The 13,789-nt window shown below is 39.6% G+C and overlaps 1 protein-coding gene across 4 annotated transcripts; it reads right to left on the bottom strand.

The window, feature by feature from the left end:
• Positions 1-2,104: 2,104 nt before the first annotated feature.
• On the bottom strand, positions 2,105-13,006 carry LOC109000855. Of its 4 annotated transcripts, XR_004799112.1 has the most exons (7): positions 12,990-13,006; positions 6,489-6,966; positions 4,995-5,233; positions 4,663-4,872; positions 4,452-4,544; positions 3,587-4,142; positions 2,105-2,255 (listed from the first exon to the last, which is right to left on the bottom strand). XR_004799112.1 is itself a non-coding variant. In XM_035687000.1 (5 exons), exons 1-5 carry the CDS (start codon positions 6,721-6,723, stop codon positions 3,897-3,899), a joined length of 1,023 nt encoding a protein of 340 aa, XP_035542893.1. In that variant the 5' UTR covers positions 6,724-7,045; the 3' UTR covers positions 2,264-3,896. The 4 variants fall into 4 exon arrangements, 1 of the variants encoding a protein (XP_035542893.1); XR_004799111.1 differs by lacking the exon at positions 12,990-13,006 and having other exon boundaries at positions 6,489-7,045; XM_035687000.1 differs by lacking the exons at positions 2,105-2,255; positions 12,990-13,006 and having other exon boundaries at positions 2,264-4,142; positions 6,489-7,045.
• Between the last annotated feature and the right edge of the window lie 783 nt (positions 13,007-13,789).

Raw genomic sequence — 13,789 nt, forward strand, 5'->3', positions numbered from 1 at the left:
CCCTTCAAATATAGCAGCTCCAATTCCTAACTCAACATCCAAATTTAGAACTCTCCACAAAGCAGTGGATTCAGCAAGGGCTTGAGAGGTGATTTGTGACTTTGGCATACTCAGAGAGACTAGGACTTCCCCTTCATCTCTAATAATCACACATGTCCCCATCTTCTTATTTTTTGGATCAAAAGTTGCATCCCAGTTAATCTTCACAGCACCACCCATAGGCGCTTTACATATGACCAAATATCTATCAATTTGGATGCTTGCTAGACTTAAGCTTTGATTACAATAAGCTTGTGAGTATAAACACTACAGGAAATTTTCCTTCTCGCGGGGAGCGAAATCCCCGCATTTCCCCTGTTTTCTCGCAACAAATTTTCAGAAACTGCGATAATTACTCTTCGCTAATCGGTCGAAAGTAAAACGTCTGCTCAGTTGATTTTCGGTGATAAATCATCAGCGGCCGCAATTGCTGCACCTAACTCGGCGGTTCATCTCTCGCAGCAAAATCGCCTTGCCAATTTGGGAGAAGGGCAATTACGATGATGAGGCGTCGCAAATTTGGGGTGATTTACGGCGATTTTGCGGGTCCGTAAAATCCAGATTTCGGCGAATTTGGGGCTGGCCGCAAAGAAGCTTTCTTCCCAAGGTTGCGGTGAATTTATAGACGCCGCAAATTCAAGGATTTTACATACGGTGAAAGATCGAGATCCCTGCAATTTTTTTTATTCAACATGCGGTGAATTTGATTATGACGCCGCAAGAAGATGGTGCTGATCCATACGGTGAAATAGCGAGATCCCCGCATTTGGTTATTCTTCTACATGCGGTGAATTAGATTACCACGCCGCAATCTCAGATGGATTTTACATACGGTGAGCATGTATGGTGTAGGAAATGCCAATTAATATCACCGCGCGCTTGCTTACAAATTTACAGCTGTACAGGCACATATGGGTTTTTGGGTATGCGGTGAATAAATTATAAGAACCCACTCGGTTTATTAGATTGATGGGTTTTCTGAACGGTGGCTTCAAACAATAGTTGATCAGAGCAAATTTATGGGTTTTTGGGTTCACTGATGCAGCACGTCGTTGCAGGAATTTATGGGTTTTTGGATTCGCTGGCTTCAATTTCTGCTTTACGTTATTTAAAGCTGATGTTCTTCACCCAGGTTAGTTAGCAAAGTCATTCAATATGTACTCAATCTGAATTGAAACAACCTCTATCGCATAAATTCCTGTATAGCATCTTGGCATGCATATTGATTCTCCACCAATCATTAAATATATTTTATTTATATTGATTCCTTGCCCCAGTATATGTTTCATGAATTTATAATGACCAATCATAAAAAATTCTTCTTCTTTAATTTAAAGATCATGATCAGAAAATTAGATAGAGATGTGTAGATGCATCTAATTTATATTTATCCCAATAGCTCAGTACGTACTCTGTGACTAATGAATAAAATGCCAAAAATAAACTACAACCTTGGAGCAATATTATATATAATAAGAGCTAGGGAAATAGCATATATTAGCATATACCACTACTTCACGGGAATTTAGAAATTTAAACCATACGTCCTGCTCATCTAAAATGCATATAGATTATTCTTTATAAAAAACAGGGGAATTAAAGAAATTTAGATACTACATATCTATACTTTGCAATTTGTGGTAACAGGATCTAATTAGATTAAGCATTCTTTACACCACACTAACTCAGAAAAAATAAAGAAGTTCAAGAAGATTTTGTCTAAAGAGTAGTAACGTATGTAGCCAAGGAAGAATTTAAGCTTTACCAATGCCAAATTAGCTTTGAGATTCCTCTCATTTAGTACTCTGCCAAGTACCAGATTTTGAGGACTTTTGTTTTAGATTTAATATAATTCAAACACCATACACTTTTTCCAATAATTATCATGTACATTACCATCCAGATTTCATCAAAAAAACTTCAATGTGAACATTTCATTTACTTTTTACATCATACATTATAGCAGGTTCCTTCTAATTGTCATGCAATTACTTAAATTCCTATCTCCATTTACTGACACTAAACACTTGATGAAGAATGTGTGCATCTCAACCAAGAATGTTGTCAACATGGTTATACATTAACCTTAAACCCTATACATTAATTTAAACCTGGGAGTGAATCCACATATGTAGCATCCAGCAGGCTTTTGTAGTGTTGCATCAAAAAATTCCAGCTTGGGTGATTTATATCAACATATGCCATTTGCTTTCTACCTGAAAAATATACATGCTTCAAACAATTATTCATGTGCTTGAAGTAATTTTTTATGTCTACCTTGTAAGATAAAAATAATCAACCAAAAACTAAACTAATTATGCCAGTCATTGCAGCAAACTAAAGCAGACAACAATTCATGCCAATCATGTCATCAACGAACTAAACTTATGTCACTCATTACATGAACAAACTAAACTAAGCAAAAGCCTCCAATAATTCATTAAAATCTGTTATATCATCCATATTTCATAGGAAAATAGAAGATGCATCAGGCAATGGCTTAACTTTTTCCAGTTCACTGCTCTAGGGTCAAGAATAAATACCCTTCTCTGTTTATCAATGTAAAACATAACAGTTTTGAGGCATGGGCTGCAGGAGGAGAACATATCAACCCTAAACCAGTTGGCCTCATGTATTTGATTTAACAATAGTCACAACTCAAACCATCGATAGGGTGGATACAATTTTCAGCCCTATATATGTGACTTAAAACTACATATCATATGGCACACACCTAATGCACAAATTTGCAAACCTGTCCAAATATCTTTCCTATGATATGATATTCAAGTACTATATCATATGCACTACATTTGAGGCTTAAAAATATGCAAGTATATAGCCATGCAAAAAACAGGGGAATGAATGGTGAAAATTACCACCTAAGCCCAAAATTCCAGCAAAGGATATCTTATATGCCATTTTTGTTTCTTCCACCCCACCAAATATTGAAAACAGTGCTACGCAGTTAGTTTTCACCAGCCAAATTATAACTATGTATGCATGCAAGGACTGATTTCCATATAATATACGGAAATATTATATGGAATTGGTTAAAAAGAATGTATGCAACATTCTTTACAAAATCCCAATAACTAGTTGCACCACCTTACTTCAATTAAAACAAAACCAAGTTGACCCCACCATAAATCTCATGAAATAGACAGGGCTATTTTTAAGTTTACCTAAATACTCACAAAGAGTGACCCAATGACCTATTGTTGTGAAGAAACATTGTTAGAGCTGATTATACAAATCTCCCAATATAATGCAAAGGCTTCTAAATTCCAATAGTACCTGAGTTATGCAAATAACAGCATATGATCAAATATCTGAATCTTTACATGTATATTCAACATAAATCTGTACCTATAGTCTATTACAGAAAAAATTACCAAACATTTCTTTGTACCTGGTATACATCTCTCAAGTTTCAAGGTTTTAATATCACTAGCATCATAACTAATCTTATAGAATATGCATCAGCAACTCTCTTAGCCATTGAAGAAAATACATGCAGTTTCTAGGGGTTTTAAAGCATACTTACAATGTTTTCTCATAACCTTTAACAGAGTAATCCCACCAAAATATTGTTGCCCAGGACATTTTATAATTCCACCAAGGAACATCCAGCAAGTACAACTAACATGCGGGTCCTGCACCCAAAAATCTAGACAACTATTAAATAAAATATCTGCCTGCCAGCAAATGGAGCAAAATATCAAAAAATCCCAGTTTAGAAGGCCATCCAGCTAAACATTTCCTGGAGTGTCTCTATTAGACACTCTTTCTAAATCACATTCAAAAGAGTTCATCCTCTGGTCATACGATTGTTGCCAAACCAATAATTGTCGTACTTACCTTTTCAAGTCATCCAATTCAGTCTTGTACATCATTGCCTCATTTTTGTGTTTCTCATTTTCTTGGGCTAGGTGCTCAAATTGTGCCGACATAGATGATGGTCTAGGCTCGGGTATAATTGAACCACCAAGTCCTCTTGCATAACCACATCTGTGTCCTAGCACATCTCGGAATATAATATTTGCAGCCTCATCTGTGCGCTCCTCAGGCTCCATCTCATCTAACTTCTCAATCATATTATTCTGATGCAAAAATATATATTTTATCATTTATACCATTCTAGAAAAATATCCTACTCTTTATTTACTTATCTATGAATGGAACAACATAGTGCAAAGTTGGTAAGTTAGAGAGCACGCACATAGAGTGTTTCTGTCATGGGAGTGACAAATGCCCCTTTCTTCTTTGACCATCTAGTTTCTTTATAGAAGTTTACCAAGTTTGATGAGCTCAGACCCTTCAATTACATACATGAATATTAAGGATGTTCTTTTCTTTACACACTAGCACTAACCAATCAGCTTAGATATTGAAAATGACAATAATCTTACCATCTCTTGTATTAACCTCACAAAAGACTTTCTGCCTGCTGTGTGGTTCACACGCTGCCTTTTCCTATTGGCCTTATTTTGATTGGATATTTTCTGCAATATTTATAATGGTAATGTTAACAATACTCAACACATACCTCTTTCCATTAAATTGCATCAAATGTAAAGCTGGAATATATTGTCAAACTGTTTTTTATACGTCACTTGTTACCTTGAATTCGTCGCTACCCCATCTCCCACATAACTTTTTCCATACATCTGGTTCCACCAACGAGGTTGGTTTTAGTAATGCCTCATCGTGGGTTGCACAACCCATGTATATTTTATGAAGCTGGTAGTGAAAGTCATTGAACTTCTTTCCAAGGTTCTTCTCGACCATCTCGCGATGATTCCTTTTGCTCCAATCTAGAATGAAATCAGCCTGCAACATCGTACCAAAAGACATCAGTCCATAGACATTAAGATCATAGACATAACTAATCTTTCATTTATTCAACTAGAATATCAATCTATTTTCTTAGTTTAATGCAAGCAGCACAATACCCGAACACGATTGATCAGCTCCTCTTTTTCTTGTGTATCTACAGCATCCCAAGTATTTTGAGCCATGGTTGCATGATGCTTGATAATCCATGTTACCCTTGTTGTAAAGAACACTGCATTCTCACATGATGGTACCCTCTCACCATCATTAATCTTCAAAGGAATGAGACCATGCTTACGAAGCTTCATAAGCTCAGTGCACCCAGCTGGTCCACGACACCTCCGCATTGGTACTCTCCCTGCCATTGACATGTTGACATCAATGACTAACAACAGAAATAATCACTAAAGCAACTACTGGGTCCAGAACCATTGATCTCAAACGTATCACTAGCTTTATTCTATTTTCTGCAGACTCATTTAACCTTTAGTGATATAATGCTTAAATTTAAACATGATGGTAATCGTTTGGAACAAATTAAGTATGGATTTGCACAAACATACAGCTAATGGGTGTAAAGATATTTGAATCTTCCCATTATGATTTGTAAGACACTACATGAATGATTAAACTAGGAAAAAAACCTCTTACAGGGAAAAAAGAAGAAGTAAAGAATATGTTTGTCATCTCTTTCTGCTTTGTAGGGCACTACCACCAAATTACTAGCCCCATCTTAACTAGTTCTTTTAAAGAAAAACCACATACTAAGTTCCCAATGTTTATAATTGTTCCACATTTTCTCCAGTTGTTTACATATATGGCTAAAGAACAACAGACATATTAGAGATCTAGCTAAAAGAGAAATCTCCAAAACTTTTGAGTAGAACCACTCTACCCCCTCCTAACTATATCTCTACCTACACAAGTCAGTAGGAAAAAAACTAAATACGATTTATGCCAAACTGAACCCACCAAGTTATTTATAATATGGGGAGGATGAAGGTGAGACCAAAGTGTAACTCACTTTGGCATTAATATGGGAAATTATTTACTGATGCTGCCTTTGAATTAGGCAATGAACTTGAATGTTTATAAATTTTATTACTCTCTTCCTATCTCTTTCTTTGCTTAAGTTTAATGCAGTCACAAGCTCATCTATATGTTCTCCGATATGTAGTTGTCATGATCATAATGTATTTATTTTCGGCTACTGTGTACTGGGTGTACCTAACAGATGTTTGATCACCAATGTGTAGTGGTGTACTGGGTGTACCTAGCAGTAGTACATCAATTAGTTGATTTAGGATGCTCTATCATTAGTGTTTCCAGATTTTCACCATCCTTGAAATTCTTATATTCATTCCATGGACCTTCTCAAAGTCTTAAATGAGTAGGGAATGAATTTCAAAAGTCAAACCAATTCAACACTCAATCGAAAGAGAAACTTCCAGTTAATAAGTATGTTGAATGCAACTAACAATGATTCTTCAAGCATGCATACCAATATTATATATTGTCCAGCCACCTCATAAAACAATAAATATTGTACAAAAATCAAACCAAGCCTTCCTTAAGAAATTCTGCACAATTTCCACCAAAACAATACTTATTACCATTGTTCTCAGGCCTTGTATTTGGATCATTGCTAATTTCAGGAAACTCAGTACCCAAAACCATATCCGGGGGCTGTGTTGAGTCGTCCGATGATGAGTTTTGCTCAACCATTCGTGTCCACCTACACGGTTGCGACTGAGGTGTTGGACCACTCCATGTGCACCCATCACTAGCGCGTGTGCGAGTTTGTGTCATTCCGGCTTGTCCACCAAGTCCTCTTCTTGTTCCTCTCATGGCTAATTGTTGGATCAAATGCTTGGAAATCAATTCTATATGCAACTGTATGCACAAATTTTCTGTCAGGTGAAATTAGATATATAAACCACTACACAAATCATTGTGAAAATGCCCCATTTCTACAGGCCCATAAACGAAACTTTCTTTCCTCCTCTATGATAAAGCTGGATGATGTGGGTAATAAAACAATCTTTGGAACCCCAATATGATTAAGGCATGCTGGTAGACCCATAAAGAAACCTTTTTCCATGAAATCTGAATGGCAACAAGAAAAACTTCTAAATATAAATTCATCTTTGGTCTATGGTTGTAGACAAGTTGATAAATATACTTAGTATCATTGTTTGACCAAATAACAAAACTGAGTGAAAATGCAACATTTCTACAGCCATAAAGTCTACTTTCTAACGTCCATGTATGATAAAGCTGGATGATGTGGGTAATAAAATAATCATCCGAACCCCAATATGATTAAGGCATGCTTGTAGACCCATAAAGAAACCTTTTTTCATGAAATCTGAATGGCAACAAGAAAAACTTATAAATATAAATTCATCTTTGGTCTATGATTGTAGACAAGTTGATAAATATACTTTTTTTTTTGATAAGTAAAATAAGTATATATTCATCCAAAAAGTGTCAATTACAAAGAAAAGTTCTGCTGCTCCCATCCTAACTAGGTGGGAACATTAGAAACTAGAAACTCATGAAACTCCATGCCATTAAAGTCCACAGCATGAGCCCAACTACAAAGGGTCCTAAAAAATAACATTTTTAGCTCTGCTATTGATCTCTCTTTATCTTCAAAAATCCTCTCATTGCGCTCCTGCCATAAGCACCACAAAATACAGTTTGGGATCATCTTCCAAACCGCTTTAATCTGTCTCATTCCTCGAATTGAAGTCCAACAGGCCAAAGCATCCATCACAGTTTCTGGCATCACCCATGCTAGATCTATTCTGTTAAACACCGCATCCCAAATAGTCCTGGCTACCTCGCAATGTAAAAGTAAATGATCCACCGATTCACCCCCTCTTTTACACATACAACACCAATCTGCTATGATTATGTTTCGTCTTCTCAGATTATCCGTAGTAAGAATCTTCCCCAAAGCCGCTGTCCACACAAAGAAAGAAGCTTTGAGAGGAGCCTTATTGCACCAGAGCTTTCTCCAAGGAAATTGACTGTCAGGCACTTGTGTGAGTACCTTGTAAAAGGAGCTAACAGTGAAGACTCCTTTCCTTGTTGGACACCACCACAAATCATCTGTATGCTGGGTATTTGGGCGACAAGAGTATAAAAGGCTATAAAAGTCTATAAAACTCCCCATCTCCCAATCCTGTGCTGCCCTGAAGAAATTGATATTCCAAAGGATGTTTCTACCTTCAACTTCCATTACCTCCGCCACCATGGCATCTTTAGCATTTGCAATCTCAAAAAGTGTAGGAAAACTGTCTTGTAGAGTACAATTGGTACACCAAACATCCTTCCAAAATCTGATCTTTGAACCTGTACCCAATTGCAATCTTGTATGTTGATGAAAAACCACCCATCCTCTTCTAATGTGTTTCCATAATCCCATTCCAGCGGCCCCTCGCACCTCTCTAGTACACCAACCCCCCTCGAGACCACCATATTTGTTCTCAATCACAATCTTCCATAAGGCATCCGGTTCCTTGTTATACCGCCACAACCATTTGCCAAGTAGTGCCCGATTAAACATCCTCATATTTCTAATACCCAATCCTCCATTGGAGATTGGACGACATACAATTTCCCACTTGACTAAATGGAATTTGAACTCTTCACCTAGGCCCCCCCACAAAAAATCTCTTTGTATCTTCTCAAGACGTCCCGCTACGCTGGCCGGTATAGGGAATAAGGATAAGAAATAAGTTGGTAGATTGGAAAGCGTACTTTTAATAAGCGTGATCCTGCCCCCTTTTGACAAATACATTCTCTTCCAACCTGCTAATCTTCTCTCTACTTTTTCAATCACAGTATCCCAAATAGAAAGCGCCCTCGGGGCTATACCCAGAGGTAATCCCAAATAGTTCATAGGGAGAGACCCTATCTTACAACCCATTATACCAGCCATTACCCTTAAATTCTGAACTTCTCCAATAGGCACCAACTCAGATTTGTCATAATTCACTTTTAAACCAGACACTGCTTCAAAACAAAGCAACAATGCCCTCACAGCCCTCAACTGTTCTGTCTCGGCATCACACATAATAAGCGTATCATCTGCAAACAGTAAATGTGAGATGGTGGTGGTACCCCTACTCGGCGATCCAATCTGAAAACCACTCATATTACCATTAGTCACTAAGGCTGAGATCATCCTGCTTAGTGCCTCCATAACAATAACAAAGAGTAAAGGAGATAATGGATCCCCTTGTCTCAAGCCACGCGAACTCGGGAAGAAACCCTCTGGACTGCCGTTGATTAACACAGAGAATCTTGCCGTAGAGATACACCATCTGATCCATGACCTCCATTTGTTTCCAAATCCGCACCTACCCAGTAGATATAGAAGGAAATCCCAATTCACATGATCATATGCCTTCTCCATATCTAACTTGCACATAAGCCCTGGGCTACCAGTCTTCACACGACTGTCCAGACATTCATTAGCAATTAGAGCCGCATCAAGTATTTGTCTACCCTTTACAAAGGCATTTTGGGGCTTAGTGACGATCTGTCCCAAGACCCCACTCAGACGATTAGCAAGTACTTTAGCAATGATCTTGTACGTACCATTCACTAGACTGATAGGCCGAAAATCGGAGATCTCAGAAGCCCCTACCTTTTTAGGGATTAAAGCAAGGAAAGTGGTGTTGAGGCTTTTCTCAAATTTGCCAATCGAGAAAAGCTCCTGAAACACCTTCATAAGATCTCCCTTTATCACCTCCCAACATTCTTGGTAAAAACCCATGGAGAAACCATCAGGACCGGGTGCCTTATCTTTAGCCATTTTCTTTATTACATCATAGACCTCTACCTCTTCGAATGCCCTTTCCATCCTTTCAACTTCCTCCAACTCTATATTACCAAAAACCAATCCATTCAAAGTCGGCCTCCACCCCACCTGTTCAGTTAGAAGCACCTCAAAGAAATTTACCACATGGTCTTTTATTGCTTCTTCTTCTCTACACTCGACCCCTTCAATTTTCAGCATCTCAATGTTATTATTTCTTCTATGAGAATTTGCAATTTTATGGAAGAACTTTGTGTTCCGATCCCCTTCCTTTAACCAAAGGGCTCTCGATTTCTGGCGCCACGACATCTCTTCTTGTAGAATTATCCTCTCAAGATCTACAGCCAAACTAGATTTATGAATTTGTTCCTCCTCAGTAAGTGGTCTCCCTTCTTGAAGTCTTTCTAACTCCTGTATTTCCTCCCACTTTGAATTTTTATTGTCTTCTACATTGCCAAAAGTATGTTGGTTCCACACCTTTAGATCTCTTTTTAACTCTTTCAATTTGCCTGCAAAAATGTAGCTAGGTGTACCTTCAAGATGATACGAACTCCACCATTGTTTGACCCTATCCACGAAACCTTCAGACTTCAACCACATATTCTCAAACTTAAAATACCTTTTACCACTACGAATGCCTCCACAATCAAGCAAAATTGGCCAATGATCTGATGCTAGGCGTGCCAAACGAGTTTGCCAGATATCAGGAAAATGACTTTCAAACTCAGGTGAAATTAAGAAACGGTCCAATCGGGACCAAGACTGATTATTTGACCAAGTTGCTCCACCCCCAACAAGTGGAAGGTCAATCAAATTCAAGTCAAAAATACACTCCGAGAACTCCAAACTTGCTGGTCTCAATCTTCTACTTCCAGAACATTCACTTTGAAAACGAACCACATTGAAATCCCCTCCAATGCACCAAGGGAGCTCCCACCAACTATACACCCCTACAAGCTCATCCCACAACATGCTTCTGTCTGAATCTAGATTAGGCCCATATACCCCCGCAAATGCCCACGAAAAACCATCTGAAACACATTTGAATGCACACGCTATCAAAAAACTCCCTATATATTCCTCCACTTTCTCCACCACTCTCTTGTCCCACATCACCACCATTCCTCCCGATGCCCCTGAAGAGGCCAAATAAACCCAATCTACATATATGTTGCTCCATAAACTCCTCACAATCTTCCTGTTGATCATTTTCAGTTTTGTCTCCTGTAAGCACACAATATCCGCTTTCCACTCACGAATTAAATGTCTAATCCGAAGACGTTTCTCTACCACATTGAGGCCCCGAACATTCCAAGAAACAATCTTAGGCTTCATTGAGAAATATTCAGCCCCTTCCCTTTTGCCCTATTCCTACTCGAACCACCTTCCGAATTCATCAACCACATCAATCTTTTCAATTCTCGGCTTTTCTTCGATTCCCCCTTCTTATTTTGGCGGTGACCAGCTTCCATAGCAGTTAACAAAGCTATGAACTGCTCCTCAAACCCATCACAATCTATCCCTACCACATTTCGAATTTCTTTTGCTTTGTGTATCACCCAATCTGAAACTTGGTCTGGAAAATAATAGTTCAGTGGGATTGGATTCCCCACTCTGTTATCCTGAAAGCTACCCCCTACCGAAAGCTCCTCAGATCCGCAAGCCTCAGGGATGAATAGTTCGTCCTCCACGGAGTGCATAAAATCATCCGAATCATTCTCCTCCTCATCCACCTCAAACTCCTCCAAATGTCTCACTGAGAGGTCCACCTGAGTCGAGAAACCCCCGCCTCCCTTCGTCGGCGGTATCTGACCCACGTGAGGTGGAGAAAGTCGATCCTCGAAACCCACCATCGTCTGTTGCGCGAAGAGCACCGGCGTCGCTTCATTGGCGACAACTGCCACCGTCGGCACTGTCTGTGTAACCGTCGGCTGACCCAGCGCCGTCGATTGACTATCCGGCACAAACCCGAGGCTGCTCAGCTCGGGTGAGAGCCTGCTAGGGCTCGTGGACGAAACGGGTTTCTCAAACCCGAATCTGCTAGGGCTCGAGGGCGGCTCTGACCCGAGTCCTGCATTCCTGGGCTGAGCCGGCCCAGGCCCAAGTACCTGCTGACCAGAAAGCCTAGAGGGCCCTGCCCCATCAGCCCGAGTGATTACGGGCGGGCTGCTAAGATTGGATTTGGGCCGCGTCGGCCCACTCTTTTTTCTCCACACAGCCCAGCCCTTACCTTTTTTTGTTTTCAACTGGGCCTTATTCATATAGCCCGGCCCATGAACCTTCTCCTTCCCTTTTAAAACCACCGTCTCCTCCATTGCGTTAATAGACCCGGCAAAGTTCACTAGTGAAGCCATATCTCTCTGCAGTGAATGCATCAGTCCCCGCAAATCCGCCAAGTCCTTTCTGACTTCCCACGTCTCCTGACACAGCGTATGGCACGACATACACTTAGGATGCAGCGTACCTTCCCTCTGCCATGGCCTTTGTCCTCTACCCGTAGCTCTCGCACCTTCTTCACGCAGGTTCCCACCGCCATCGCGCCTGTTCGCACCACCCTGCCGCTCACGCACGTTCGCACCACCCTGCCGCTGGTTGATATTCACGGACAACGCCTCCTTATACGACCAATCTTTATGTCTCAATGCCCCACTACCGAGGTTCCGGCCCCCTCCTCCATGCACGCCAACCCTTATCGAGCCATCCGCACCTTTCTCTTTCAGCTTCTCCCTCATCTTCCTCCATCCCCCTCCGTTAACACCCTCAGGAATGCAAATGACATTTCTCCTCCCTCCCTGATTATACTCGGATAATTCAAGAAATCTCCCTCGCCTGTTAACACAACGTTGTGCTATAAGACTAGAGAAACCATTCCGAGTTGCCGAATAAACCTCCTTCTTCCCCTTGCTCAAGCACTCCTCCAGTACCTTCACAAGCCACTGATTTGAAGAGTACCCCAACTCCACCGAGTACTCTGTTTTCCAACTTCTCTCTGTAACTCGCACAGCACCCTCTCTAAGTTTTAACACGATGAAACATTTGGACTCAATCACAACTTCATCATACTGCCCCATCTTGATAAATATACTTAGTATCATTGTTTGCACAAATAACAAAACTGAGTGAAAATGCAACATTTCTACAGGCCCATAAAGTCTACTTTCTAACGTCCATGTATGCAAAGCTGGATGATGTGGGTAATAAAACAATCATCCGAACCCCAATATGATTACAATCATCCGAACCCCAATATGATTAAGGCATGCTTGTAGACCCATAAATAAACCTTTTTTCATGAAATCTGAATGGCAACAAGAAAAACTTCTAAAAATAAATTCATCTTTGGTTTATGGTTGTAGACAAGTTGATAAATATACTTAGCATCATTTCATGCACAAATAACAAAACTGGGTATATGGATTTTCCTTGCAATTCCACGTCTATCTCCTCATATTTTCCTTACCTTCACCAAGATTTTGCACTAAGGTCAGTTTATTAAACCCCAGTTTGAGCTCTATTACCGAGGTCATTTCACCTCTATCATTAAACTGTGCAAATCCATATAATAGATTTGTGAAATAAGTTGATGATTTGCAATCATCTCTAAACTTGCCTCTTCACCAGATGATAAGCTAAGTTTGCAAACAACCAACTGCAAATTTGTGTAAGATATTCTAAGTTCACCTCAACTGAGAATAATAGAAAAGCTTAGTTTAGTTTAGCTTCACCCCAACAATGTGGGGAAATAAACTCAGGATCCCCATTTTTGTGAAACTCGTAAATAGTTTCATACAGAAGAATCTACTTATTATAATAAGTAGTGGTGATGGATGAATAAAAGATGGTTGGAAAATACATACAGGGCTCTCTTGGTGCTTAAAGGTCAGTTTGAACACAGGGCTCTCTTGCTCCTTTTCCACCAATGAGAAATATCTGGTTGAGAAGAAACAAGTTTGTCTTTGAAGAGAAGTTTTCTAGTCCAAAAAGAACTATAAGAACAGTTTTGGAAAATTTAGAAGAGTTTCAAAGGGCACAAAAGTAACCGATAAGAAATCTGTTGCCGGGACTGGGCGAAGTGTTGGGAAG

The sequence above is a fragment of the Juglans regia genome, unplaced genomic scaffold (genome assembly GCF_001411555.2).
Source record: "Juglans regia cultivar Chandler unplaced genomic scaffold, Walnut 2.0 Scaffold_301, whole genome shotgun sequence".
In the NCBI taxonomy this organism is placed as follows: domain Eukaryota; kingdom Viridiplantae; phylum Streptophyta; class Magnoliopsida; order Fagales; family Juglandaceae; genus Juglans; species Juglans regia.